Genomic DNA, 26431 nt, shown 5'->3' with positions numbered 1-26431 from the left:
ATTTGTCAGAAACTATAAGTCCTATCGGAAAGTAATGTATATGTTATCGGCCAAACCCGATCTTAGGACAAACTAGTCTAGCCTAGGCTAAAATAGTTGCACCAATATATCCGTCCAATGTGAAAACAAGTTGGACGCAACAATATTTTGGACTGCGTACTTGGAGTTGGACTGATGAGGGTTATTTTTTGAAGTACGGTCGAAGGTCGCGTACGCGGAAATGTGTTTTTTAGCCTAGGCAAAACTAGTTTGTCCTAAGATCGGGTTTGGCCGGTAACATATATTTATGTTTTATGGAGAATTTTATTAGTTTTCATATTAAGATTATTAAATTTGTTCGTACGATATTCGTGATTAAATGGAACCAATTTTGGTATTACGCTGAATAACGGTAAATTCAAAATATCTCGAAAAGTTCTCCATAGAATGAAAAATTAACTAAATTTTCGGAATCAGCGAGCAATTCTATATCGGAATCGGATTGAACATTTTTGATGTAAACCAGTGTAATTTGTATAAATAGTTGTGCACTTGCTTGTTATGTATACAAGATTTATTAGAGGCGTCATTCATTTTAACTTATGGACGCTTCAATTCAAAACATTTGCTGGTTATTATTCTTTGAAGCTTATCAGTTAAAGCCTCTGTTCGGCTACAACATACATTTACAATGCAAGTGTACAAAAATATGTATACAATTTGCTTGTAATAGCTTGTATTTGAACAGGGACGTGCAGCGGATATCGAAGGCACTTATCTATATATTTGCTTGATCATTGGCTATAGTGCTCAGCTTATCATACAATTCCTTATCAGGCGTTTCTCACTTACGACGCATTCTGAGTTTCGTGCTGATAGGTGTTTAATTAACGATTGGCAATTGCGCTGTTTGGACCTAGTCTTGAGTATTCAAATAATATTGCTGTGATTTTAGATTATACTAAACAAATATGAATCAAGTGGGTAGAATCGGGGTCATTGGGGGCGGTAAGATGGCACTAGCTATGATAAAAGGCTTTCTCTCAGCCGGTAAATAAATAATAACCATACAGAAATGCTTAAAATTATATTTCCATATCATTTTTTCCATGTAGGTCTTACAAAATCCGATAGTGTGATTGCTAGCGTACACCCAAACGACATACAAAGCCTTAAACAGTTCCAGGTAAATACATCATATAAACAAAATATTAAAATATTTTACTAATTTTCAATTGAATTTAGAAAATCGGCGTCGAAACGGTTGTTAAAAACGAGCCAGTCGTTGAAAAATCTGATATTGTATTCATATCAGTTAAGCCAGAGGTAGTACCTATTATCTTACCTGAAATAAAATCGCTAAGCAATAATAAATTGTTTATCTCAATAGCCATGGGCATAACTATAAAAATGTTGGAACAGGTACGCATTAGTAGTAAGATATTGATTGGTAAATATTTACCTAAAAGATTATCTCCAACTGCAGCATTTAGACATTAACGCAAGAGTCATCCGCGCCATGCCGAACATGCCTGCTCTTGTAAAATCAGCGTGCTCGGTATATACTCGCGGTACCAAGGCAAATCAAGAGGATGGGCAAGTAACAAAATCACTATTGGAGGCGATTGGCACCTGTGAAGAAGTGCCAGAATATTTGTTTGATCCCATCACAGCTTTGAGCGGAAGTGGGCCAGCTTATGTGTTTGTCATGATAGAAGCCTTAGCGGATGGTGGAGTACGTATGGGTTTACCGCGCGATTTAGCTTATCGTCTTTCCGCGCAAACTGTTTTAGGATCTGGACAGTTGGTTCGCGATACTAATGAACACCCGGGTGTTTTGAAGGATAATGTAACAAGCCCCGCGGGATCAACTGCTGCCGCACTAAAGGTGTTAGAATCGGCAGGTATTTATTTTATTACTAAAACAAAAAAAAAATTGTTGGCAGTATTTACTATTTTAAAAATAGGTTTTCGTGGCACAGTTTCTGGCGCAGTGGAAGCAGCTACGTTACGATGCCAGGAAATTTCTGGCAATTAGTATTAATACTTAAATTATAATTTGAAGGAATGTTGAAGTTCTCTTAGCTTAGTGGAATCATTTCGGTCACTCTGTGTATAATAAAAATATAAACAAAAATATACATTAAATATATAATAGGGCGTGTCAATCACACAAACTACAGCATTTTACTCTAATTGTCTTATCATGTTGCTTGTTTTCGCAACCGACTTATTATTAAATCTTTGCACTTTGTAAATAATTTACTTATACAGTAAATGTGTACAAATGTAGTTAGTTTTCTCTATAGTTTTTGCTCGTTGTTTTTTAGTGAATCAGTAGAAATGCATGTCTCTCAATAAATATTTTGTTTACGATGGACCGAACAGTTTTAAATGTGCGTTTATGTGCATAATTTGTATGTCCACGATTAATTTAGTCTATATTTTCTTGCTTATCTTTTTAATCAATATAAACTAATTTAAATAATTAAAAGTCTACATATACATCGAGTATGTACACCTGAGTTTTAGTATCACTAAAACTTTTTCCGCTTCTTAATACGTTCCAGCTCATTAAGTTCACCTTGCTGGGCAGAGGCTTCTTGATAGATGCGCTTGACTTTTTCTTTGCGCTCCATATCACTGAAAAGAAAATTATGTATATTTCGAAAATATTACATATGTACGTATTATGTATGTATATTTCAAACGAAAAATTCTCGTACCTTTGGATTTGTTTTTGTATTCGAATATTTTGCAAGAACTCAGTATCTCTGCGTATCTCTCGTATAGCACCTTTAGTTTCACGTCGTATTTTATGTACTAACTTAGCCCGCTCCTCCTTTTCTTTCGTTAAACGCGGTCTCCGCTTATCGTCGTAAATTACTTCGATTCGCGGCTCAAGTAGGCGCAGCGCTTTTGGTTTCTTTTCTGGAGGCACAATCTTAATTAATTTTTTCTTAGAAACACGTTCTAAAGCAATCTTTGCCGCCTTAAAGTTTTCACACACAAATTCAGGGTAAATATCTACCGGAAGACGTTCGAGTAAATGCAAAAAGGGTGCAGCAAAATAGTTTGAGCCAATATGTTCTTCTATATTTGTGATAATATCCCTTATCAATTTGAGCGCCGTATTTAAAGCTCTTATCTTAAAGTCTAAAGAAAACGCGGTCAAAACTAAATCTTCAGATTTCAATAACTCGTCTATTAACGTTTCCTTCTCACTGATTTCTGTGACTGCCAGCAGTTTGCTCATTGGTCCAACACTCTGAAAAGGTGGTACAATTTTAAATACTTCTACTGGTCGCTTTGGTATACTTAAATATACGATCCCAAGTAAAAAGTTAAGTGCTGCTGGCAAAATCCGTTTCGATAACCGCGAGAATTCAAGGGTAAGTGTCACTAAAAATAGGCCACCGGCGATATCCCGTCGTGACCGTATCCGGGACTTTGACAATATGTGTTGTAAGAATATATAACACGGTGTTACAACAGCATGTCGGAAATCTGAAGTACTGCAGTAATTAGATACAAGTTTGAAAAAAATAAGCGTTTCAAGTGTTGGAAATAATTTAGTATTTTTACGATAACTGGTGTATTTTTCCTTGATAACCTCCAATAGCGTACTTGACATTTTTTCTGGATTCATGTGAACTAAGTCGTACATATGCGGGTTTAGCTTGTCCAGTATTTTAAATTTTGTGGATATGTCGTTTGGAGTGGCGTCGGTGAAAGTTTCATTTACGTACTGCAATAGATACGCAAAAAGTTTTTCCATCTTTTCTTTGTTGTTTATACCATCCAACTTTGGATGATTACATTTTATAAGACGCTCAATTACAACACCTTGCTCTTTGGGAGCACGCTTGCGCAACAATTTATTGAAATCGTTGTATTTTGTTGGAATATCCAATGTATATGGTAAACCAGGATATTCTTCTAAATCTGCTTTTGATTTCTTTTTCTTGTTAGTGCTTACAGTCGTTCCTTGTTCATTTTCAACTTCATCCTCATCAGATTCAGAATCAGTAAGTTTTAAATCGCTTAAGTTATCTACTTTATCCTCTTCGGCATTTGAATTAATATCACTTTCTGAACCCTCTTCTTCCGCATCTTCATCTTCTTCATTATCATCGACCTCTACGGATTCCTGCTCCAATTCTTTAGATTCATTTCCAATTAACTTCGTTCCTAATTCACCTTTAGTATAAGAAATTACATTAGACAAAATGTTAATGTATAAAGATGCTTCTTTTTTTTAACAAACCATCTAAAGTGTATGCCAAAATTTCATCTTCCTCTTCCACCGCATATCCGAAATATCCATCATCTAGTGCATCGGCTGACCGGTGATTTGGTTGATTTGATGCAACTTCCACTTCTTCATCTCCACGCATTCGTCTCAGGCGCTCTTTTTCCAATTCTTCCAACCGTTCTTTTTCTTTCTTAGCTAAATCTTCCTCTGACAATAATTTATCAGCAACCACACCTCTAGGTTCAAAAATCATTTCCTTCAATGTTTTATCGTAATCATCTGGTTTGGGCTTTTTAAGCATTTCTTTTTTTGACATTTTGTCAACAAGTCCGAGTAGATCTTTATAGCTTGAATCCAATTTTTCAGTTAAAGTGTGCACTTCATCTTTCTCTTTCGCTATCTCCATTTTACGCTTCTTTTGCTCAGCAATCATTTCATCGATTGCAGCCTGTCGGTCCTTTGACAGAGCAACGTCTCCTCCAAAGTGTGCGGCTTCAGTGAACTCAGCTGGAATCAAAAATATAGTTCAACTTTTGCACAAAGAAAAATATTTAGTACAAACCATTCACTTTCTCATCATCTAAATCTTCATCATCGGATCGCTCGTCCCGAAACTGTTCAATATCCTCGAGTGTTTGACCACGATGTGTCAAAATTTCATCGTCGTTAAGGTTAAATCTTGAAGATTTACTTTGGTTAAGCCGCTCTACTCTTGCGGCCACAAAACGTGCATTGATTACATCTTCACTAAGTTGGTCGCTATTTTGATGTTTTCCTATTCTACGATCTCGAAATTTATTCGTTTTATGCTTTGCGTGATACTCTACCGCAAGCGTTTCCTGACGTCTCTTAACAGCTTTGGCTCGAGACACACCTGGCAATCCTTTGCTGTGCTTGGAAGTCCGTCCAAGAATTTGGAACTTTTCTCTGTTTATATGCATCTCGAAAGGATTTAATCTCTTCGAAGTCGCTGGCCTTGCAGTTGCAAATGGATTTGTATTAGCTGCTGCATCGCTTTTTTTGGCATAAACTTTGTCTGCTAAAGTTTTTTTGTTTTTCTTCGCTTTGGCCATAATTATTTTTAATCGCTAAAAAATTTAAGAAAATAGCCTATATAAAATTGAGTATAGAATGGAACAAAACATTAATTTGACATTTAATTTCGGCACGTGGAGCCAGCATAGGGTTGCATTTGCAAATGACAAATATTAAAAGGTGTTCCCACACAGCGGCTACGCGTTCAACTTTTGCATTCAAGTGTGTTTGCATTGTTCAACTTTGCGTTCAACATTTGCGTTCAACTCACCGCAGGGTTGCACGAAAAAAAGTTGAAAGGCTAAAAATATCAAAATATGAAAAAATATCAAAATATTCGCCATAAAAAGGTGTTTGCATTGTTCAACTTTGCATTCAACTTTTGGTTGAATGGCCTTTCAACTAATCGCTTTCAACAAAGTTGGTCGCCAGCCAACATTTAGGGCCGGTTGTTCAATGTCTGGTTATCATAACCACTACACTATCGACGATTTCGACATCATGCATGTAACATGTAATCGATAAAGCAGTCGTTGTACTTAATCGGAGCTTCTGCCTCCGATTTGTGCTAATCAGACATTGATCAACCCGCCCTTAGCCATTCAACTTTTTTTCGTGCAACCCTGCGTTGAGTTGAATGCAAACAGCGCTTTACATTTTATGGGGAAAAATTTGTGAACACGCTAATATTTGCATTAAAATTATATAAAAATGAGTATATAAAAAAAAAGAAAATCACTGCTCTAAGCGAATTTTTAGAAGCCAAATGAATTGAGATATCACGACCGAGTGTGCGAAAGCGTAGTCGTCATGTAATCATTGAATCATGGTTGTGACGATGAAGCAACTATTATTAGACGACCAAGTGCAGAGAGCCTAAAGAGCGAAATACACCACACAAGCGGTTTGACAAACCAAGCGAAATTTCCCTTTGCTTCAAGCCAAACCGCCGTCAAACCTTCAAACACCCCCATACACAGCACAAATGGCTTGAAGCAAAGGGAAATTTCGCTTGGTTTGTCAAACCGCTTGTGTGGTGTATTTCGCTCTTAAAGCTGAAGGCGCATAATTTTATTTGCTGTGGCCTTGCGTTGATCCGTTGGTGCGTTGACGACGTTGAAAAATTTGCTGTTACACACCTTGTGTTGGGCCGCTCATTGTTTTGTAAACAAAAAACAGCTGATAAGCATAGCCACAAATGTAATTTCAAATGTCAACGCATGAACGTAACAGAAGAGTAGCGAGTTGGTTTACTTTCCACGGCAACTGCGTTAACGTATTCGTAACGGCGTCGTCATAGCTGTCATACGAACACACGTATTCAATTTTATTTGACATTGACGGCGTGATGCATTTGCCGGCGAACGCATGTTGTGTACTTTCGCGTTAACTATACAAATAAAGATGTGGTTAAACGTGGCAATGCAAGGGGTTTTAGTACGCATTTTGCTGTTAAAATGCGAAATCGAAAGTCTAATTTCCCGTGTAAACAGCCAGAAAGTCCTTTTTGCAGATTTGCAGAAATCACTTTCAGAAATAAAGATTACAAGGTGTAACTGCAACTGCAATTACGCAAGTCACTTTCGAGAAGCAATTTCAACTTGCTCATGTTGCACTAGCGATTTTCATTTTTGCTGCAAGTGCTGTCAAACGAATCGAGTGTTGCCGTGTGACCCGTTTTCGCCGAATTTATATAAGATTATAAAAATGTTGCATAATATTTCAATAAACACTTGTAATTATTGTAATCTCCTGATATGAACAATATAAGTTTCAAAGCGCTATTCACATTGTGGTTCTTTTCATCGCATTTGAGCATTTTTAACAAATTTTTCAGGTCAGTAATTTGGTTATAAGCATAAGAATGTCTGGAAACATAGGTGAAAATGGGCTTGTCTGCATTTACCGTGTAAACAGACAAAAATTAGTATCGGGAAGTTTGATTTTCAGAAATAAAAACTGCTTTCGAAAGGCACTTTACATGCAAGGTGTAAAGAGCCTGTCAGACGTGGCAATATTTCCGTCTTTCGCACGCAATTCGCTGTCAAATTGAGAAAGAGAAATTTTATTTCGATGTGTGAACAGCCAGAAAGATCTTTCTGTCACCTTTCGGAAATCAGTTTCAGAAATAAAAGATGCAAGGTGGGACTGCAACTGCAAGAGCGAAAATCGATTTCGGAAATATATTTCAACTTGCTCGTGCTGTACTAGCAATTTTTATTTCTTCTGCAAGTGCTGTCAAACTAATCGAGTGTTGCCGTGTGGCCCTGATCGTGAATTTGTGTAAAATGATAAAAAATATTGTTGAATTAAATATCAAAAATGCTTGAAATATATTATTTTGTTTAATATACTTAATCGTTAAATTATTGTTTACACGACAAATATGTTAATTATAACCTATATTTTCTCGCTTTTACAAGAGAAATAGCAAACAAACGACAACCCCACCGCCCATGGTTGCATTTTAGTATCGAGAAAGATTGCCCTGAAACTCATTCGCTGCAAGAATGATAGAATACAAGATTGCGCCGTCCTGGGCGTTGACATTTGTGTACCACACGTAAACAAAGAATAGAGCGAAAAGAAGAACGAGTTGAAACTGCCAAAGCAGTTCACTTTACAGCGAAAAACGTGTTTTAATTTTGCTAATTGCGAAAATATTGCATTTTTCACCTAATCTATAAGAGAACAGTGAATATTTTAGTGCACTCCATTGCTTTGCAATTTAGGCTGCTTCAGCAAACGTTTTAGTGCACTCCATTGCTTTGCAATTAAGGCTGCTGCAGAAAACTGCGGCAGCATCTCAGCTGGATTGATTGGTTAACTTGCTAATGGAGGCTGCTTGGAGCAGAAGCAAAATCATTGTGAGGAAATGCTGTTAATGTAATAATAAAGAAACATTTCGAGAACGGCTTTGCCGTGCCCTATGTACACAAAATGCAGCGATTCGTTCCCGCGCTACACTTGCATCTACGCTTCTTGCATCTTGACGGCTGTCGCAATTTAACACACATCACTTCATCGTATTAGTTTTTACGCAGTCTGCATCTCAAAAATCACCCACAAATTGCAAATTAACACAATTTAAACTGATTTTTCACTTATAATTCAAATTTCTCTTTCGCTGATTTGTAAACAAAGGCTTATTTACAAGTTACCACAAGTGTCAAAATCGGCAAAACCAAAGTAGCGGTACCACTGACGGCGCCACCTTTGTTCGCTGCACCGTGCATTCGCTGTGTGAACAGCCAAAAAGCGATTTCAGAAATTTTTCCTGCAATTCGCCGTTCTGAAATAAAAACCTCTTTCGAAAGACACTTTCAATGCAAGGTGTGACTGCTCATGCAACTGATTTCTCAATTTGACAGCCTTTCCGAAATTTATTGCATCGAAATATATTGCCACGTCTGACACGCTCTTTACTGCTCCTGCAATCTCTTTTGGAAATTCTTAGGTTTGACAAACTTCTATAAAGGACTAGTGTGGCAACCTGAAGAAATTTCATAAAATCAACTCTGAGTTCGAAAATTCTTTATCCATTTCGAAATAGTGAAAAAATTTTCTGGCTTGACGTGTGAAATCTATGCTTCTGAAATCTTAAATATCCAAAAGTAATTGTGGATCCGGAAAAAATCGTCTGAATTTATATTAGAAATATAATTGCAATTGTGCTTTATGCAAAATGAGTGAAACTCCTCCACGGCCGACAATAGGAGAAATGCAGCCGCCACAGCCGGACAATGGCCATAGCGATCGTGATTACCGTAGCAGGCATGACAATTCAGATCGCTCCCGTTCGCGTTCGAAAGACCACCATAGTCGAGATGCCAGGGAAAAGGATAAAGATCGAGATAGGGACAGAAAGAGAAGGTACTTATTTAACATGTCTTTCAACCGTTTTTTTTTGATTAAATTTTATTTTTTTGCTAAAAATATATATGTATTTTTTCACAGAGACAGGTCCCGTGAGCGTCACCGTGACCGAGAGAGTAACGACCGAGACCGTCGACAGGACAGTCGAGAAAGAGATCGTTACAAGCGGGATCGTGATCGCGAACGTAACCGAGATAGGGATCGCGATAGGGAAAGGGATCGTGATCGCGATCGCAGAAGAGACAGCCGTGACCGTGATCGGGAACGTAACACCCGTTCTCGTCGAAGTCATTCGCGTAGTCACTCTCGACGTAGTCGGTCGCGAAGCAATGATTGTGATGGCCGTCGAAAGCGACGTTCTCGTAGTCGGACGGAGAAACGGGATCGGGATCGTGGGCGTGATCGCGGTGGGCGTTCACGTAGTCGTAGTTATGAAGCTCGAAGACACGACCGCAGCAGCAGAGATCGAGATCATAATGAAGGCAATGCTGTCGACTCTGATTTTCGCAACGGTCGAGATCATCGCATGGATACAATTAAAGAGGAACCTCGTGAAAGGGGGTTTGATTTAACACAAACTATTCAAGAATTAATGAATAGCACCACATCTTCAAAAAACTTTGCTGCGCTATTTCAATGTTCCAATAGTAATGATTCTTGTAGTAATGGACCTTCTGAAAATTCACGTGAGTGATTCCTAACAGTTATGATAAATATTTTACATATTTGTTTCGTTATTAATTTTGTAGAAGATGGAACTGATCGTAAAAAGCGTAAGAGATCACGTTGGGGTGGCACTGAAAATGACAAGACGTTCATACCTGGGATGCCAACAATCTTGCCCCCCACACTAGACTCAGCTCAACAGGAGGCATATTTAGGTAAAGTATACAAATAATTTATTTTTTGTACATATTTTTATTGTAGGTAGTATTGCACGCTTTAGAATTATCTCTAGTTTTAAGAATAAACTTACACAAAAAATAATCATAATGAAAAACAGCAAAATTTCATCGATCTCCATGTAAACGAACCCTGATCGTGGCTTCACAGAAATGCGTCGAGATTGCAGCCAACGGCAGCTGAACACCATATTCAAATAATGCTCTTTAATACAATCGTTTATTAATCTATCGTTTTCTTTAGGGGAAACTACAAAAAGCATTCATTTACGAGAAATGTCGTCGTATGTGGGTTTAGTTGGAATTAATATTTTAATTTAAGTAACCATTTTTTTAAGTAGTTAATGTAATGCTAATCAGATTCTTGAAAAAATTTAAGGTTTAACAGCCAACTCCCGTCCGTATGCACAGGATGCACGGATCAGATCAATCCTACCATAACGAGAAGCGAATTATTGCTATCGTAATCTTCCATACACGGGATTTCGATGTAGTGTCTGTAAAGTAAATAGAATCATTTATAATTTCCGTCCTTATAACATTAATGAAATTGTTAAATTCACGAATAATTAACAAATTTTATCAGTTCTTTACCAACAAATATGTAAGTATTCATAATGGAATAGACTACGCCTGTGTTCTGAGAGAAAACAGAGAATACTCGCGCTAGCTGACTTATCGCCAAAAAAAAAAAAATAGCAAAATCATGCAACATCGCCAGCAAAATCCGCATATACACTGTTTAATACAAAAATCTCTAATAATGAATTCTATTCTTACTTTGATTTTATATAAAGTTATTGTATCATTAATAAATTGCAACTTTCACTAATATAGAGGCATATCTCGACTCTTTCTTTTTTCTAACCCGCTCTAATTTCAGTCCAACTTGAAATTGAGGAAATCAGCCGCAAACTACGCACTGGAGACTTGGGAATACCGCAAAATCCAGAAGAAAGGTTTGAATTTCTATGTACACAATCATTGACCGTTGCTTTTCTATACATCTCCAGCCAAGATGGGTGGCACCTACTTTTTCGCAACTTAATGCTGTTTGGTTTCCAAGGCCTACGCTTGATATAAGTGATGACATATCGAACCAGGTTTAAGCGATGCTTTTAGAATAGAAAGCATCACCAATAAATAATTTTTTTTTTTTAATTGCTTAAATACCACTATGTTAAGGTTTACCAAAAGTCAGTCAAAAACAGAAATCGTGGTTTATTTATGAAACGTAGTTCGACCCTTATTTTAATTCTAGTTCTAATTCGAAGAACACTTCCATAAGCACTGCATATGTACTCGATTAGTATCTTTTGCCAAAATTATATGTGCTTGCTCCTATTGCGTACGTAAACATAGCAACTGTTTGCAACACATTTATGATTCAAAAGCCTCAATTTAATAGTTTATTCTATTCAACATTTAGCATCAGATGCGATTTTACACCGGGATACATTTTTTCAAAATAGAATGCAATTTTTTAATACGATTTTAAATACGGATACAGTGACTCAAACAAAAGACCCCATGTTGATTATTTTAAATATTCGTAATGTTTTTCGAGCTAAATTTTTTTGTTTTTTTTTTTCTATAAAAATACCGTCCAAGTTTCAACCGAATCCATATAAATCAGTTTCACACTTGATACAAAATTTAGGATAATTCAAAAAATTTTCATCAAAATTTCAACTTTTTAATCTGAATTTGTAGAACGTTTTTGTGTATGCTGTTTTATAGCTCATACAATTCTAGTCTGATCAAGTGCATGTTTCAACCCGCTTAAAGATCGCGTTGATTTTTGAGATTTTTTTTTGGAGAACACTTTTTCGGTTTTTTTTTAATATAACAAGGGCAACTTACAAAAACTGGCGTTAATTTTTTGAAAGTTTTGCTCTGATCCAATACTTTACGTGTAAAAGCCTGTAAAAATGTCAAACGGCAATTTAACTCTCTAAAATTACTCTCTAAAAAAGTATACGGGAACAAAAAAGCACTTTTCCTGTAAAAACGTCAAACAGTCTATCGCTTGACACTTTTCATGATTTTACCAGAAGAAAAAATTCGAGTAAAACCTTGCAAAATCGCTCTCATTTAAAGGATTTTGGAGTACGGGAACACCCAAAAATGTTCTAAAAAGTTTAAATTTTAATGGAAATTTGTTGAATTTTCCTAAATTTTGTATCAAGTTTCAAACTGATTTGTATGAATTTGGTTGAAGCTTGGACGGTATTTTTATAGGAAAATAACAAAAAAAAATTAGCTCGAAAAGCATTACGAATATATAAAAAAACCAACACGTGATTATTTGTTTGAGTCACCGTATTTCTTAACTGGATTTGGGAGATGTAGTGTAAGTCATTATTAAGTAAATACACTAATTCTATTTAAATTTACTTCAGCAGATCTGTATTAATGAAATACATGTTTTCTCTTTCATGGCTAAATGCAGAAGACAGCAAAAAGCCTAAGATTTAATTGCAACGAGGCACATGAACGAATTTCAAAAGCGAGCGCTGAATTAAAATTCGGGAAAATACAGTGGTGCACATCGGCTAAATTCCGTTAAACAATTAATAAACGCTATTAATTAAAATTTTTCTCTTTTCCCCTAGCAAAAGTGAGACCTAACCAGAAAATTTTTATTCTAATAGCTAATTAATACAAAATTAATTTTCAGGATATGTATAGGATTATAAAATCTAAGTTATTTACATACTACAGCATTTATGAGTAAAGTCACAGCCCTGCGGTAGTTGAAAACTAAATATTTTGAAAATATCCATATTTTCTTTCTGTCATTCACAGATCACCTTCTCCGGAACCAATTTATAGTTCTGATGGCAAACGGTTGAACACCCGTGAGTTTCGTTTCCGCAAGCGTCTGGAAGAGCGTCGTCACCAATTGATTCAGAAAATGCAAAGCGTTAATCCTGAGTTTAAACCACCGGCCGATTACAAGTAAACTGCAAAATAAATAAATTTTTAACTTATTTTTTGAATGACGATTATTTCTCGTAGGCCGCCAGTCACACGTGTTAGCGACAAGGTTTTAATACCACAGGAACAACATCCAGATATAAATTTCGTTGGTTTGCTAATTGGTCCACGTGGTAATACTCTGAAAGCGATGGAGAAAGAAACAGGCGCTAAGATCATTATTCGCGGCAAAGGTTCCGTAAAGGAAGGTAAAGTCGGTAGGAAAGATGGTCAACCTCTGCCGGGTGAAGATGAACCACTGCATGCATTCATTACTGCACCTAATCCGGAGGCAGTCAAAAAAGCTGTAGATAAAATAAAAGATGTAATTCGTCAAGGCATTGAAGTTCCGGAGGGTCACAATGATTTGAGGCGCATGCAATTACGAGAGTTGGCACAGTTGAATGGCACCTTGCGCGAGACTGATTGTCCACGCTGCACAAATTGCGGATCTAGTGAGCATAAGTCTTGGTTGTGTCCCGACAAACCCAATGTGACAAATAGCATTGTGTGCACTTCGTGTGGTGGAGCCGGACATATATCAAAAGATTGTCGCAGTAAGAGACCTGGTGCCGCAGGTGAAGCAACCACTGAGGACTCTCAGGCAAAAATTGACGAGGAGTACATGAGTTTAATGGCGGAGTTAGGAGAGGGTCCGCCCCCAAGCGCACAGAAAGCCACCGTTGACCCATTAGCACAGGTGCACCTCAACCGCGGTTATAGTCTATTTGATAAAAAGCCAGCTCAAACATTGGCTATACAAGCGCCACCGCCCACAATCACCCAGCCGGCTCCACCACCCGCGCCTCTTATGCACACAGGTCCACCACCACCACCCATACCACCAGCTTGGGGAAGTGCAGCTGCCCCGATGCCACCATTGATTCCGCCGCCATGGATAACAGCGGCACCTCCACCACCACCAGGTGGTGAGGCTTTGCCACCACCTCCTATCCCTGGCGCTTCCTTGCCACCACCACCCCCTGGAACTGGGCCGATGCCACCACTGCTCCCTCCACCACCGGGAACGCAAGCACCATTGCCGCCATGGTCTCCACCAGGACCCCCAGGCGGCCTAATGCCACCAGGATTCGGTGGTTGGGGCGGGCCTGGTTTCATGCCCGCACCGCCATGTGTACCACCACCACCACCATGTGCGCCACCTCCTCCTGGTATGCCTGCACTTAACCAACCACCTCCCCCTCCGCCACCGTCTAACTGAAATTGGTTTGGAAATAATTGACTGCGAAGGTTATTATTAGTATAAGCCACTCAAGTCAATTGTCTAAGATGAATACCGGATATCCAGCATTTTAAGTAATGCAATGGAAAAATAGTTTAAGTTTGACATTTAAATCTATCTCAACCATAAAGTTTGGTTTTTTCCTAGGTTACTTTCCTCATCTTTATTCTATAACTATAAATGCAGTTGTAGTTTTACGAGTTTGATTCAAAAAATAAAACTATACTCTACATATAAAGTTGGTTTCGATTCTTTGATATTTCTTTACTTTCTTTTCATGCCAACAAAATCTATAAATTCTAGATTTTAAAATGTATTCTAAGTAAAGTGCTTATCCGTGCTTTTGGAAGTATTCTTTTGAATCGGCAACGTCCGGTTTGATTGTATCTGGGTTCTTCTCTGGATGCCAATTAGCCGGGCACACCTCGCCATGCTCCTCGACAAATTGGAATGCCTTGATAAGACGCAGCACTTCGTCCACAGATCGACCAACCGGTAAATCATTTATAGAGAATTGACGCACGATGCCGTTGGGATCGATAATGAAGGTACCGCGCAGAGAAATGCCTGCGTTCTCGAGCAGCACGTCATAATCATTTGAAATCTTTTTAGTTATGTCGGAGAGAAGTGGATAACTAAGGCCACCAAGGCCACCATCTTTGCGGGCCGTGTTGCACCAAACCAGGTGACTAAAATGTGAATCAACGGATACACCAACAACTTCTGCGTTTAAATTCTTGAACTCGTCAATGCGTTCACTAAATGCAATGATCTCAGTTGGGCAGACAAAGGTGCTAAAATAAAATATAAGTCATCAATTAAGAGGTCAATAACCGATAAGAGAATTGAATTATACTTACAAATCTAAGGGATAAAAGAACAACACCAAATATTTTCCTCTAAAGTCTGCGAGTTGTATCTCTTGAAAGTCATTGCCCACAACGGCCAATCCTTTGAAATCCGGCGCAGGTTGTTGTACTTTGACAGTCAACAGTGGTGCAGCTAAAAAAAAAAAATAAGTACGAGATAAGAACTAGCAATTAACACCCATATGTACCTAGAAGCATAAGGATCTATATAGGCTTCTGGGACCACTTACTTTGATGTAACAGCCGTCCAGCGGTTATCTGCTGACGACCCATGCGTTGGCATAAGGTAGGCACCTAAAATGGTAAAAACATTGAATTGCAATTACGTAATACATAATTCGACGCTATCTAAGCATAAAGGCTAACTTACATTTCTGAGAAGCGCTCTTGCAAGGAACGACATTGTGTAGATATTTTACGTTGAGGCTTTTCACCTGATTCAATAAATATGGAAATCACTTCCCTTTGACTTGAAATCTCGCTTAAAATCTTTACTTAAAATTTCGCGAAAGTGCCGGTTTTCCGACCATTTGAGATGAATGGTAAACAGTGTTGCCGCGTCGAAAATAAAATTTACCAAAATCGTTAAAAAAATTTACCAAATCTCGTAAAAATTAAACAACTTATTTAATTAATTTGGGCTTTTCTTACCAAGCTTGGTAAATTGGTCATAGAAATAAAAAAATTAGTAAGTAAGTAAGTAAAGGCAATCTAAGGCTCAAAAGTAAGGATTTTGTAGTCTAACAAATGCTTAATTTGAAAACTATTACCTACACATTCTTTCAGGCCTTCATATACTCCTATTATAGTTAGCTGCCCTTCCGCTATTTTTTTGAATGCATACATAAAACGAGTTTAGTATCTTTTTATCCATAATGTGCATGTTGATCTTGTCAAGCAAATGAAGAGACTTAAGGTCGCCTCCCAACTGCAAATGGTTTTTATGCGAAAAGATTTCATGGCAGAAGAACACTCGGAGATTTGAAAATTCTACGACCGCGGATTGGGAGTTGCGTTGAACAACATTTCCTGGAACTTTATGCGGGATCCTAAAATAAAATAGAAAAATTTATTGACTCATGGTCAGAAATGAATTTTTGAGGAAAATTATCCTTTTTGAACATTTTAATAAAAAAATTTAGCAAAACGAAGAAAAATTTAACATTTTAACAGGCAGGAAAAAATTAATAAATTTTGCTTAAATTGAAGCAAGACGGCAACACTGATGGTGAATGGACAAAACAGCAGCGACAGCTGACAGCGGAGTAGTCCCTAAAAGCAGTGTTGTCGCCCTTAGGTTTTTCTCCCTCAAGTTCGATGTGCAAGCGCGACTATGAGCAAACAAGTTTGAAATAAATCGTCGTTTAGGAAAATCATTGTCGGAAGCGTCATTTTGACGATTTTTAGTTCAATATGCAGTTTTATTTTTTTAAATAAGATCTTTCAGTTGGTGTTATCAGTTTTTAGATATCTCATTTAGTTTTCGAGGTATTGAGTAAGATTTTGTCGTATTTGCAGGTTCGCGGTCAACATTTTGCTGTACGTGACGAAGAATTTCTCATACGACAAAATTTTCATACAGTTTGATGAAATTGATTACTTGTTGATATTGTCTTAAGCTGCGATAATCGCCTGCAAAAGTTGACTTGTTGTCTACTTTGAGACTAGCGATTTTGAATCACCATTTACACGGCAGATTTTTCTGAAGCAATGTTGAATCGCTTAGAAAATCGCCTCATGTAAGTCCAGCTTTATGTGACACATTGTATTAGTGATGTGCTGAGTCAATACCATAGTTAATTTATATTTCAGATGTATTAAAATCAATTTTTAGTCCAAATAATGGCAACAACAAATCTAAATTCAGATAAAAATAGAAATGTTTCACACAAGCACAGTAAGCACTTACCATATCATTAATTTTTTGCCTCCTTCCATTTTCTATTAGCTTTTTTAGTGTTTAGATTATTCACACTCTTCGTGCAGTCTTTAATTTCCGTTAATTTAAATACAGTTGATATTGACACTTTTCAAGATTTGCCAGCCATAATTCTTCTGACTAAATCTGACTACTCGATTTTCAAACTTTTTCTTTGTTAGAAAGGCAAAACCCATGTCTTTCAAACAGAAAAAAAATTGTTATTCGACTATACCGAAACGTAATTTCTACATGAAAACGCCTGCAAATGTTTTGTGTAGCACAGTGTTATATACATATGTATGTAGTTAGTAGATCTTTCATAGGCTGAATCAATATTTTGGGACATAGACTACTTTTACACAGTTCAAGTATTGAATTCAATTCTGCTCGCTTATGATAGAAAGGGGGTGCGAAGAAAAGGGACGAGTATACATGCGTCTGTACCATCGAAAATCGACGAAATGACGTACGTATGCTTCATTTATTCGCTTTATCTTTTCGTCTTAGCGCCGGCAGTGGCATAACTACAAATTACTTCCCCGGTGCCCGTTTACACACAATTTTCCCAACCGACACTTCGGCGTAATTTTCCCAAATTACAGATGAAAACATCGTCGCGTGGCAGAAAGCGCTAAATGTCGACAAAAATGGCGGCCGTTAAAGTGGACATTGCAAATAAGTGTATATACCCCGCAGAAAATCTGACTAGCTCAGAACTAGCGTAGAACTAGACCATTTGCGGACAGAACCAGTTCTAGCTCAATACCCAAGCAATGCTTTCAACTGTCCAGTTTTACACGGCGATGTCATTGGCGGTGGCTATTGTCGCCCAGTGCATAACTTTGCAACCAGTTTTTAATTGGTTCCGTTTTGGACAGTTTTTTTTTTATAAGAAAATGTATTTTCGATTCGATTTTTGTACATATTTTTCGTTTTTTTCTTTTCTCTTTTACAGATTCCGTTTTTGTTACATATTTAATAAAAAAATAATAATTATTGCAAGCTGCATGCAACAATTTTAATTCATTAAATTTGAAAAACTCACCACTGCTTCTACCGCGATTTGAACTAGCGACCAACGCTGAGTAGTATTGTACGAGTAAGTGAGCATTTGCACATTTCCATCGCAAGTTTCAACTGTCCCGCTTTGCATCCTTTTGCACTAGTTCAGAGATAGTTCTGAGATATGTGGTTCGGAACTAGCAAAGCGCTAGACTGTCTCTAAATTTTACTGCAGGGTACATATATACATACGTACATATACATATGTAAAACCTTAAAAGCTTAGCGGTGTTTGTTTACACACATAAATTCATACAACATATGCACTTATGCACATTAGGGCGGGTCAATTTGTATGAGAGATTTTTCCGACTATGCGCGTGTAGTACAGAAGGATTCTACGTGTAATTCTAAGTACATTTGCCGAAGAAACCATGCGTCTAAAATCAATTTGGAAAAGTAGGCTTCTTAGCATTTTGCTATAGTGTCGTGAGGAAGTGCTTAAATTTTTTTTATAAAAACATGCTAGAAGGGGTTCTTTGGAATGGGGAATCCATTTCTGCACTTATGTTTTTCTTAAAACTTCTACCAGAGGGCGCAACAGTGAAAGTTTTCACAATTTCTTCGAAACCTGTTTTCCCAATTTCGCAAACTCCAAATTGATTTTAGACCCATGGTTTCTTCGGCAAACTTATGGGAAACTTTGCCCCTTATTCTTATTACTGTAAACGAGCAATCTTTGTATATACATATATGTTTGTATATCCATAGGCTTCTCGGAAATGGCTATAACGATTTTGATAAGATTTTGTATTCAGAATACAGTTTGCATTTTGTATTTTCAAATTTCAAATTACAATTACAAATAAAATAACATCTTGGGTATCACATCGAAAGTATTTAAAAGAAACCCAATTCAGAAATATGTTTGAATAGGGTTGCCACCTATTTTTTGCCTAAAACATTTTAATGTTTTTAAATCCAGAAATATTTTCCATGAGGATTGCCACGTTTGTTTCGTATTTGCCAACGGTGAAACTTTGGGAGATAAGTACATGCGGCACGCAGATATATAAGATATATAAAAAAGAAAAAAAGAAAAACTGTATAGAGTTGGTCGAACAAATGGCACTTCCGTGTCTATTCGATTTCGGAGTATGATGGCTTATGTTGGACAAAAGGGGGAATATAAGGAATTCAAAAAGGAGGAAATTAGCCTATGGTTACAGAAGATATGGATTAAATTAAATTAATAAAATTAAAGTAAAGTCTGTGGAAAAATAATAATAAGATACCTTTTTAGCAAAGTTTATAATGGACGTAACGTTATTCGTCGCCACCCTGTCCGTTTAATAGTCCTGATTCTTTGTAAGTAGCGATTATTCGAATTATCTGCCGCGCTCTGTATTGTTGTTGTATTTTTTCCAACTGTCAAAAAACCCGTTATTTGTCACAGTGAAAATACCGTACAATTTATTTGTATCATGTTGATATCATGGTGAAATAAATATAAGGTGATATCACTTACATAACCTCACTTTTTCTGCATGCCAATCGCAGTCATGCATTTGAGGGTAGTAGAAAAAGGGGGGGAAAATTTGGATTATTTTTACTACTTTTTGGGTACTATTTCATATACTGATATCGAATATATACATACATATGTACATATATTAAAAGTTCTCGCTATCAGTGGATTTCCCTATAAAAAATACTTTTGTTTAACTATTTAAACTCAATGGATAGGCATACAAACATTACAAATGGTGTATTTATATCACTTTAAGGATTTATTCAAATTTTTAATATGAAAATGCATTCTACATTTAAAAAAAGTTTTTTTGACATTTTCCGCCATGTGAAGAGTTTTTGAGGCGTTAATCATTTCTTGCATACAATTTGGACCACAATAAATTTCCTTCCCATTAAATTTTATAAAAATAGTTTCTAAGATCAATAACTCCTTCACAAACGCAGAACTAGGCTTTATTTATTAGTCACAATGAGGAATGTCTCTCAGTGGAAGCCAGTTGGTATCATCTTCGCCAACATTTCCTCTTCCAGGGAGGAGTGCTGTTTTTTGTGCTAAATTTTAAATGAAAAGTAAAAAAATACGCATACTAATTAAATATATTTTTTATAAGCCTATCCTACCAAGAAGGTATTTTCGGAGCCGGTATTTGAATAGCATCGGTGGTGGGGTGCGATAAAGCCATGCGAGATAACGCCATATGGCTCTATCTCCCATCCAATTGCGAGGTAAAGCCATATGGCATTATCACGCTTCGTATTGAGAGATAATGCCATATTTTTTTTTGTCAATTGTGAGTTAAAGCCATATGGCCTTATCTCTCATATGAATTTATTTGTCATTGTGCATGTGCATTTAATTGTTATTCATTTCACCTGGCAACCTTCTTAATCAATGTCATATTGCATATTGTCAAATTGCATATTTTCATAATCCACGTGTTTTGTGCTTTGATTAAAATGGAAAATCAAGAAATAATTTTTGAATATAAGTTGATTCCAGGTTTTAGGAAAAACAGTTCTTTATTATTAATTGAAAAAGAAAATCAAATTTTCAAATATAAATATATGAATAAAAATGTTTTTTACTTGGGAATATGACACTGCAGAGGGAGTGTCATACTCCCAATTGGGATTTTGACACCTTTGAGCTGGTTTCCCTTTTACGAAATGTGCAAAAAAAAATTTGTTACTTTTTTTAACTTGGGATTTTGTCTAATTTTTATTTGGGATTATGACACCCAGCCTGCGTGTCATAGTCCCAAGTAAAAATATTGGGATTATGACACTGCAAGGGGAGTGTCATAATCCCAATTTTTTTACTTGGGATTTTGCCAGTTGGGACTATGACATGTCACCGATTTGTCCCTTTTACAGAATGCTTACATTTTCTTGAATGCATATAGAGCAGAAAATATTCCGTAAAAGGGAAAATCACATGAGAGATAAAGCCATACGAGATAACGCCATATGGCCTTATCGCTCTTTGAAATTGGAAATAAAGCCATACAGAAATTTTGGCGCGAATATGGCTTTATCTCTCTTTGAATTGAGTGATAAGGCAATATGGCGTTATCTCGCATGGCTTTATCGCACCCCACCAGCATCGGTGTTGGATTATCGTGCAACCCACCCTTCGCCCTCATTGCACCGAAAAAGTTCTCCAACACATCTTGGTTCAGCCGATAAGTTAGCAAATACCGCAAACCAAAAAACAAAATTGTTGTCTGCTCCATTTTTTTGTTCTATTTTGCCCAGAAAGGAAATTCGAATAAATAGAGTAGGCATTACTGCAACGCTGGTATGCCGAATTTGCCAAGATTACAACAAGTACCCCTTAGGCCCTGTGCCAATTGATAGAAAATAGAAAATTTTGACGGATCAAAGTAAAAATTTGGCACTTCTCGTGGTGAATACGAACAGCTTATACCATGTATACACATAATATTGCTTGGCGGTAATAAGGAGTGAACATAAAAATGAAAGCTGAAACAGCATAAAAAAGCTTACGTTACTTGCAAATTATAAAATAAATATAAATTTTAAGAATTTCAGCAACACACAAAAATAGAGCTTTCGCACGAGCGTTTGTTTGGTTTTTCAACTGTCAAAATTTTACTTTGCATTTGGCACAGCAAAATTCAATTTATTAGTACACCATAGCAAATTTTTCCACCTCGTCTCACCACGGAGAAAAAAGTTACCGATTGGCACAGGCCCTTAGGTGACAACACCTTATTATTCTTTCACCATGTGCTGATATCTATAGGAAATTTAAGAAATGGGACCAAATGCAGGAAAAAACCTTTCAGTTACTTTTCAAATACGTAGAAGAAGAAAGAAGGTACAGAAATCAAACTATCGCAATGAATCGTTTTAATGTGAAAACTGGAGACGCCGAGGCATATTATGGAATTGCTTTTTACTAGAGCCTTCGGTTTCCCGAGATTGTTCGAGAAGCGATTTCTCGCGAGGATCGCTTTCTCACGAAATTCTCGTGTTTCGAAAAACTCGTTATACTCGTGAGCTTCTCGATGATCAATTTAAGGCAGCGTATTTAGTTCAGGGTATTTAAACCCTGAACTGTTGAAATTCTTTCTTCGCTTACCAGAACGTCAACCACGTGCATGTTCCTTCCCAGTGAGGTCTGTATTGTCCAACCATATGGAAGAGCTTTACAAATACCAGATTGCACTGTATCTCTCCATTTATTACTTTCACTCACTTTCTTTCTTTGTTGGGACCATCAATCATACGCAAATATGTAATACATATCCATACATACACAGCATATATGTACATCGAACTAAACTATACTTATGCCGAATTTTCACTAGGCATTGAAATGACAAAAAATGTATGCCATTTAAAAAAATGCCATGTGGAAATGAACTTAATGACTATTTTTTAATGTAATGACATGATTATTTTTTAATGCCCGACTTTGTCATTTGTCAGTTTTTTGCCATTTAATGCCTAGTGGAAATTCAGCATTATATGCACAAAGATTTGTTTTTTATTGACAATAGAATATTTAACATTTACACATACATTTTTTTCTGATTTTGTTTTTAATACGTTCGATATGCTCTAACATACATATGTATGTATGTGCATATGTCTCGATAACTACTCGAAATTGCTCGTGAGAATGGCGTTACTCGAGATTATGTCGAGAGCTCGATTACTCGATTTCCCGGGTATCGAAATGCTCGGGAATGTGCGAGCAGAAATCGAAAGCCCTACTTTATACATTCCCTTTCTTGATACATATACTGCTCATTTAAAAAGTCGGTTGCTAAACCATAAGTCAGTTTTAGATAATTTTGTGTTTTGTTTCAAAGTACGATTTTAACGAAAAAAACTGAAGAATTGCTTGCGTTCTATGGTAATCGACTGTTCGAAACAAAACTTTCTTGTGGAGGTAAAAATGTGGAAACACCGTGTTTCAGACGAACATTTTCGAAATGCTCTCGAAGCATTACAAATAGTAAATACAAAGTCTTTTGGGAATGTTTTTAGATCTTACCTGAAAAGGACTAAAACCTAATTCAGAAATACAACAAGTCAAGAAAGGCTCAACGGTCTAGCATCTATGAATATTCACTAAGATATTAATTTTTCATTTGACGACATTTTAAAGAGTTGCAAAAACCAAGGAAAGTGTGGGAAAACTTCGCTTCGTAAATTCATAAATAAAAAGAAAAATTGAATGTGTTTAAAAGTTTCGTGTTTTAACACTTTATTGCGCATCATTTTTTCTAAAGGACCCTTTTTTTAATCCCACATTACTGAACTATTTCTCTTCGCTCAGAGTCAGTTTCTGTTCTGATTCTCAAAATACTGCAGCAACGAAGGCCGCAATGCCTGCCACTTCCGATTTCCAAGCATCGCAGGCTAAGTCATAAAAACGCACATCATCATCTTTATGATTATCAAAATAGGCTATTGGCTGCCATACTTAAGGTGGGCATACCACACTCCTTGCAACAGCATGTGCCTGCAGTTCCGTCACTAACTCAGAAAAACATTTCGCTCGGATTTTATCCGATTCCGGATCACAAGTGAGCTTTATATCAGAAAGTTTTGCTAACAGCCTAAATCTTCGCAGCAGTGGATACGACATATTGGTGGAAGGTATTAGCGCCTTTTCACGTACGCGCACAAAGGGTGTGGTACAAATTATGATTGGTTTATCATCTTGGAAGGAGACAACATTCGTGGTGCGCAGAACGAACCTCATGCTCAACTTCCGCTACCAGGTTGGGTCATATTTGGTCCAACATCCGCAATTAACCAAGAAGCAACTAGCTTGCAGTCATATCGTGCTAAGATTTTAAAAGATAGTCGTTTAGATGAGATTTTAATTTCTGAAAGCTTGAAGACGAGACTGCGCCCATCGAGCCTGTTCATGACGAGAGCGAGCGGATATTGTCGAAGACACACACGCGTTCTCCGGAAGACACTACATGGTACGCCTCCAGATACCGGTCTGCTGACTAAAGGCGCTGTTACGCAGACGATCATACGATCTCTGGTCACCAATTGTTGTTGCTTAGCCTTAGATAGTTAGCCCAACTTTCGCCTTCAAAGTGATGTGTTGAGAATTTCGTTCTGCGCTCACAGGAGCCTCCGTACATAGTGCTGGCCCTTGTCGATACTCGTGTAAATGTGAAATCCGATAGCGTTACTTGATTTCTTGGTCGTGCAGCATACAAATTTACACACATGCATCGCAAGCTCACGACTAAATACAGCAGAAAACCAAATAATAAAATGAGCAATCAAATTAATTTATCAAGGCGGATAAATGAAGGCATAGATATTATCAGCTTCAAAGGATATACCGATTTCTATGGAACTTTTTTTGCTTGCAAGTGAAAGGCGCCTAATCGATTGTGCCCAGGTGAAAACAAAAACAAAAAAAAAACTCTCTAATGCTATCTATTCAGGAGCGACTGTGTGGCGGAGAGGGTCCATCAACAGAAAACAAAAAGTGGGTGCTACTGAGGACTACTCAGGCATTGTTGTTCGCCCAACTACAAACATCAGCAACAATGATTAGAAAACCAAACAGTGAAAGAATAACTGGCAAACACAAGAAATGCTCTTATGAGTTTTTGTGGTAAAGTGTGTAAACGCGGTGCTTTGGAAGTAGCGAGGAGCAGCAAAGTAACGCACCACCGAGAAGAATGGTCTAAAAACAAAAGCCAAAATACGTATAGAATGCAACAAGCCGACGATTTGGCGGATTTTGATTTGTAATGAATTGTAAAGAAAGCTGTGTGCGACGCCTGTGTGTGCCTGTGTGTGATCCGTACTTTGTGGCGAAAGTAGAAATTTTTTGCAAAATATTTACCGCTAACGCACACTTTGGACAAAAGGTAATGATACCGAAACAAGCAACGAGCCGCTACCGAGTGTCCCAATAAGCAAAGGCAACATCACCTACGACCATGCAGGAGAGGAGCAAAAGAATGAAGATGAATACCATTCAGAGGAATCCTGGCACACGCAAACGAGTTTACACACTCATACATGAAAATCAAATGCATTAAACCCATGGGTATTGCATATTTGTACATATGTATGTAAACGCACAAAGGTATGGCATGTGTGGGATACATGCACTCGTAGGCTAATCTGTGTCTATTAATGCGGCTAATCGTTTCATCGATGCGAGGAACACATAATATACTTACATATGTATGCACCCATGTACACGCATACATATGAATGCGTATATATATATATGCACATACCCTGTAGGAAAATTCTGTAGTATTAATCTGGTTGTCGTCTTCCTCTGTAACCAGGCCAGCGTAGCGGCTGTATTTCTGGCAGTCCGTCAGCTCCAGCAGTTTTGTAGGTTTTTAGCCACGTATTAATACCTTATCAGAGTCAGGCGGTGGGACATCGACTTCAACGTCATTGACTGAGGGCTTGGGGGTTCGTCTTACTACTTACACTACTTTCAGTGCTGCTGCCATTGATTAGGGTGGAAAAGTGTTCTCTAAATAATTTAAGTACAATCTGCAAATCGGTAACTATGTCGCCATGGTTGTTCTTGCAGGAGTTCGACTTGGTCTTCGACCCTTCCGTAAGTCGCCTAACTCATTGGTAAAATTTTCGAAATTTTTTCTTTTCGGCCAGTATTTTAAGCTCTTTACACTGACGCATTTCATCCCCACTCTTATTGCGGCAAATACGTGTCGCTTCCCTCCTCAGCTCTCTATATCGAACAAAGCTCGCGTTGGGCACTATCGCACCGTGGCCTTGATTTTACATTGAGAGGGGTTTTCACGTGCCGCGACTCAAACCCAGCACAGGCGAATTTTTCGCCATATCACTTTTGCCTGCTCCAAAACGGGCGTTTGGTCGCTACCCAGAGGATAGGTGAATATTAATATCCGGACGTCCTGAGATGCTTGAGCCGTACTGAAAGAATCACTTCTGGCCGCTTCCTTGTGAATGGCAGTCAAAAACTTTCCCAATTTACGTGGACTTCTGGAAAAGTATATACTGTCCACATTTTGTAGTTCGGCGTTATGGGACATTATGCTTTGTAAGTATGCAAAGAAATTGACATTTTGGAAATCAGTCATAGTATAACTCACATTATTTTTTTTCATTATGAATCCACATCCCCTCCAGGCGAACTTGAACCTGTGCCATCACAACCTTAAACTATAGTCTAAGCTCGACGCCACAGCTGACATACATACATATCACTACCTAAAGGAGAAAAGGTGCCAAGTCTATTTTTTAAAAATTTAGTTTTTGACGCAGAATGACAGGTACTACACTAGGGATGTCAATCCCGGGATCCTGGGATTTCGG

General features: G+C 37.4%; 4 protein-coding genes and 1 long non-coding RNA gene across 9 annotated transcripts in view; 2 read left to right on the top strand and 3 right to left on the bottom strand.

The window, feature by feature from the left end:
- The first annotated feature begins 639 nt into the window (after positions 1 to 639).
- On the top strand, positions 640 to 2169 carry LOC118737440 (pyrroline-5-carboxylate reductase 1, mitochondrial). 2 transcript variants are annotated; one of them, XM_036467929.1, is made up of 5 exons: positions 640 to 1029; positions 1095 to 1165; positions 1225 to 1401; positions 1466 to 1883; positions 1926 to 2169. In XM_036467929.1, the coding sequence occupies exons 1-5, from the start codon at positions 951 to 953 to the stop codon at positions 2015 to 2017; spliced, it is 837 nt and encodes a 278-aa protein (XP_036323822.1). In that variant the 5' UTR covers positions 640 to 950; the 3' UTR covers positions 2018 to 2169. The 2 variants fall into 2 exon arrangements, with proteins under 2 accessions (XP_036323822.1, XP_036323823.1); XM_036467930.1 differs by having other exon boundaries at positions 641 to 1029; positions 1947 to 2169.
- LOC118737439 (nucleolar protein 14 homolog) lies at positions 1993 to 5411 on the bottom strand. The gene is made up of 4 exons (XM_036467928.1): positions 4797 to 5411; positions 4247 to 4741; positions 2706 to 4179; positions 1993 to 2622 (listed from the first exon to the last, which is right to left on the bottom strand). Exons 1-4 carry the CDS (start codon positions 5305 to 5307, stop codon positions 2517 to 2519), a joined length of 2586 nt encoding a protein of 861 aa, XP_036323821.1. The 5' UTR covers positions 5308 to 5411; the 3' UTR covers positions 1993 to 2516.
- A 3342-nt stretch (positions 5412 to 8753) lies between these two features.
- On the top strand, positions 8754 to 14444 carry LOC118737434 (splicing factor 1). 3 transcript variants are annotated; one of them, XM_036467921.1, is made up of 6 exons: positions 8754 to 9142; positions 9227 to 9831; positions 9895 to 10026; positions 10931 to 11006; positions 12856 to 13008; positions 13069 to 14444. In XM_036467921.1, the coding sequence occupies exons 1-6, from the start codon at positions 8955 to 8957 to the stop codon at positions 14246 to 14248; spliced, it is 2334 nt and encodes a 777-aa protein (XP_036323814.1). In that variant the 5' UTR covers positions 8754 to 8954; the 3' UTR covers positions 14249 to 14444. The 3 variants fall into 3 exon arrangements, with proteins under 3 accessions (XP_036323814.1, XP_036323815.1, XP_036323816.1); XM_036467922.1 differs by lacking the exons at positions 12856 to 13008; positions 13069 to 14444 and having other exon boundaries at positions 8800 to 9142; positions 10931 to 11576; XM_036467923.1 differs by lacking the exons at positions 10931 to 11006; positions 13069 to 14444 and having other exon boundaries at positions 8801 to 9142; positions 12856 to 12993.
- LOC118737438 overlaps positions 10108 to 26431 on the bottom strand; it is a 481479-nt gene continuing 465155 nt past the window's right edge. The window contains exons 2-3 of one of the 2 annotated variants that reach the window (XR_004992814.1): positions 15909 to 16187; positions 10108 to 10544 (exon numbers count right to left, since the gene is read on the bottom strand). This is a non-coding gene — a long non-coding RNA (uncharacterized LOC118737438). The remainder of the gene's footprint in view (positions 10545 to 15908; positions 16188 to 26431) is intronic. The other variant, XR_004992813.1, reaches the window with a different exon arrangement.
- Positions 14504 to 15716, bottom strand: LOC118737436 (peroxiredoxin-2). Its single transcript, XM_036467925.1, has 4 exons — positions 15509 to 15716; positions 15369 to 15432; positions 15130 to 15271; positions 14504 to 15063 (listed from the first exon to the last, which is right to left on the bottom strand). The coding sequence occupies exons 1-4, from the start codon at positions 15539 to 15541 to the stop codon at positions 14601 to 14603; spliced, it is 702 nt and encodes a 233-aa protein (XP_036323818.1). The 5' UTR covers positions 15542 to 15716; the 3' UTR covers positions 14504 to 14600.

This window comes from Rhagoletis pomonella, unplaced genomic scaffold (genome assembly GCF_013731165.1).
Source record: "Rhagoletis pomonella isolate Grant_MI unplaced genomic scaffold, Rhpom_1.0 Rhpom_scaffold_00004, whole genome shotgun sequence".
NCBI lineage: Eukaryota > Metazoa > Arthropoda > Insecta > Diptera > Tephritidae > Rhagoletis > Rhagoletis pomonella.
Note: the sequence above shows the minus strand (reverse complement) of the source record. Positions and strands in the feature narration are given on the sequence as shown.

What these genes read in the sequence shown, in the direction of transcription:
- LOC118737440 (XM_036467929.1), top strand. Translation starts at nt 951, where the DNA reads ATGAATCAAGTGGGTAGAATCGGGGTCATTGGGGGCGGTAAGATGGCA. An exon ending in CTATAAAAATGTTGGAACAG is followed by an intron (nt 1,402 to 1,465) that starts GTACGCATTAGT and finishes CTCCAACTGCAG; the next exon opens with CATTTAGACATTAACGCAAG. An exon ending in AAAGGTGTTAGAATCGGCAG is followed by an intron (nt 1,884 to 1,925) that starts GTATTTATTTTA and finishes AATTGTTGGCAG; the next exon opens with TATTTACTATTTTAAAAATA.
- LOC118737434 (XM_036467921.1), top strand. Translation starts at nt 8,955, where the DNA reads ATGAGTGAAACTCCTCCACGGCCGACAATAGGAGAAATGCAGCCGCCA. An exon ending in GATAGGGACAGAAAGAGAAG is followed by an intron (nt 9,143 to 9,226) that starts GTACTTATTTAA and finishes ATTTTTTCACAG; the next exon opens with AGACAGGTCCCGTGAGCGTC. An exon ending in AAACCACCGGCCGATTACAA is followed by an intron (nt 13,009 to 13,068) that starts GTAAACTGCAAA and finishes TATTTCTCGTAG; the next exon opens with GCCGCCAGTCACACGTGTTA.
- LOC118737436 (XM_036467925.1), bottom strand. Translation starts at nt 15,541, where the DNA reads ATGTCGTTCCTTGCAAGAGCGCTTCTCAGAAAT. An exon ending in CAAGAGCGCTTCTCAGAAAT is followed by an intron (nt 15,433 to 15,508) that starts GTAAGTTAGCCT and finishes TTACCATTTTAG; the next exon opens with GTGCCTACCTTATGCCAACG. An exon ending in TTCTTTTATCCCTTAGATTT is followed by an intron (nt 15,064 to 15,129) that starts GTAAGTATAATT and finishes ATTTTATTTTAG; the next exon opens with CACCTTTGTCTGCCCAACTG.
- LOC118737439 (XM_036467928.1), bottom strand. Translation starts at nt 5,307, where the DNA reads ATGGCCAAAGCGAAGAAAAACAAAAAAACTTTAGCAGACAAAGTTTAT. An exon ending in AGATGATGAGAAAGTGAATG is followed by an intron (nt 4,742 to 4,796) that starts GTTTGTACTAAA and finishes TTTTGATTCCAG; the next exon opens with CTGAGTTCACTGAAGCCGCA. An exon ending in TTTGGCATACACTTTAGATG is followed by an intron (nt 4,180 to 4,246) that starts GTTTGTTAAAAA and finishes CTTATACTAAAG; the next exon opens with GTGAATTAGGAACGAAGTTA.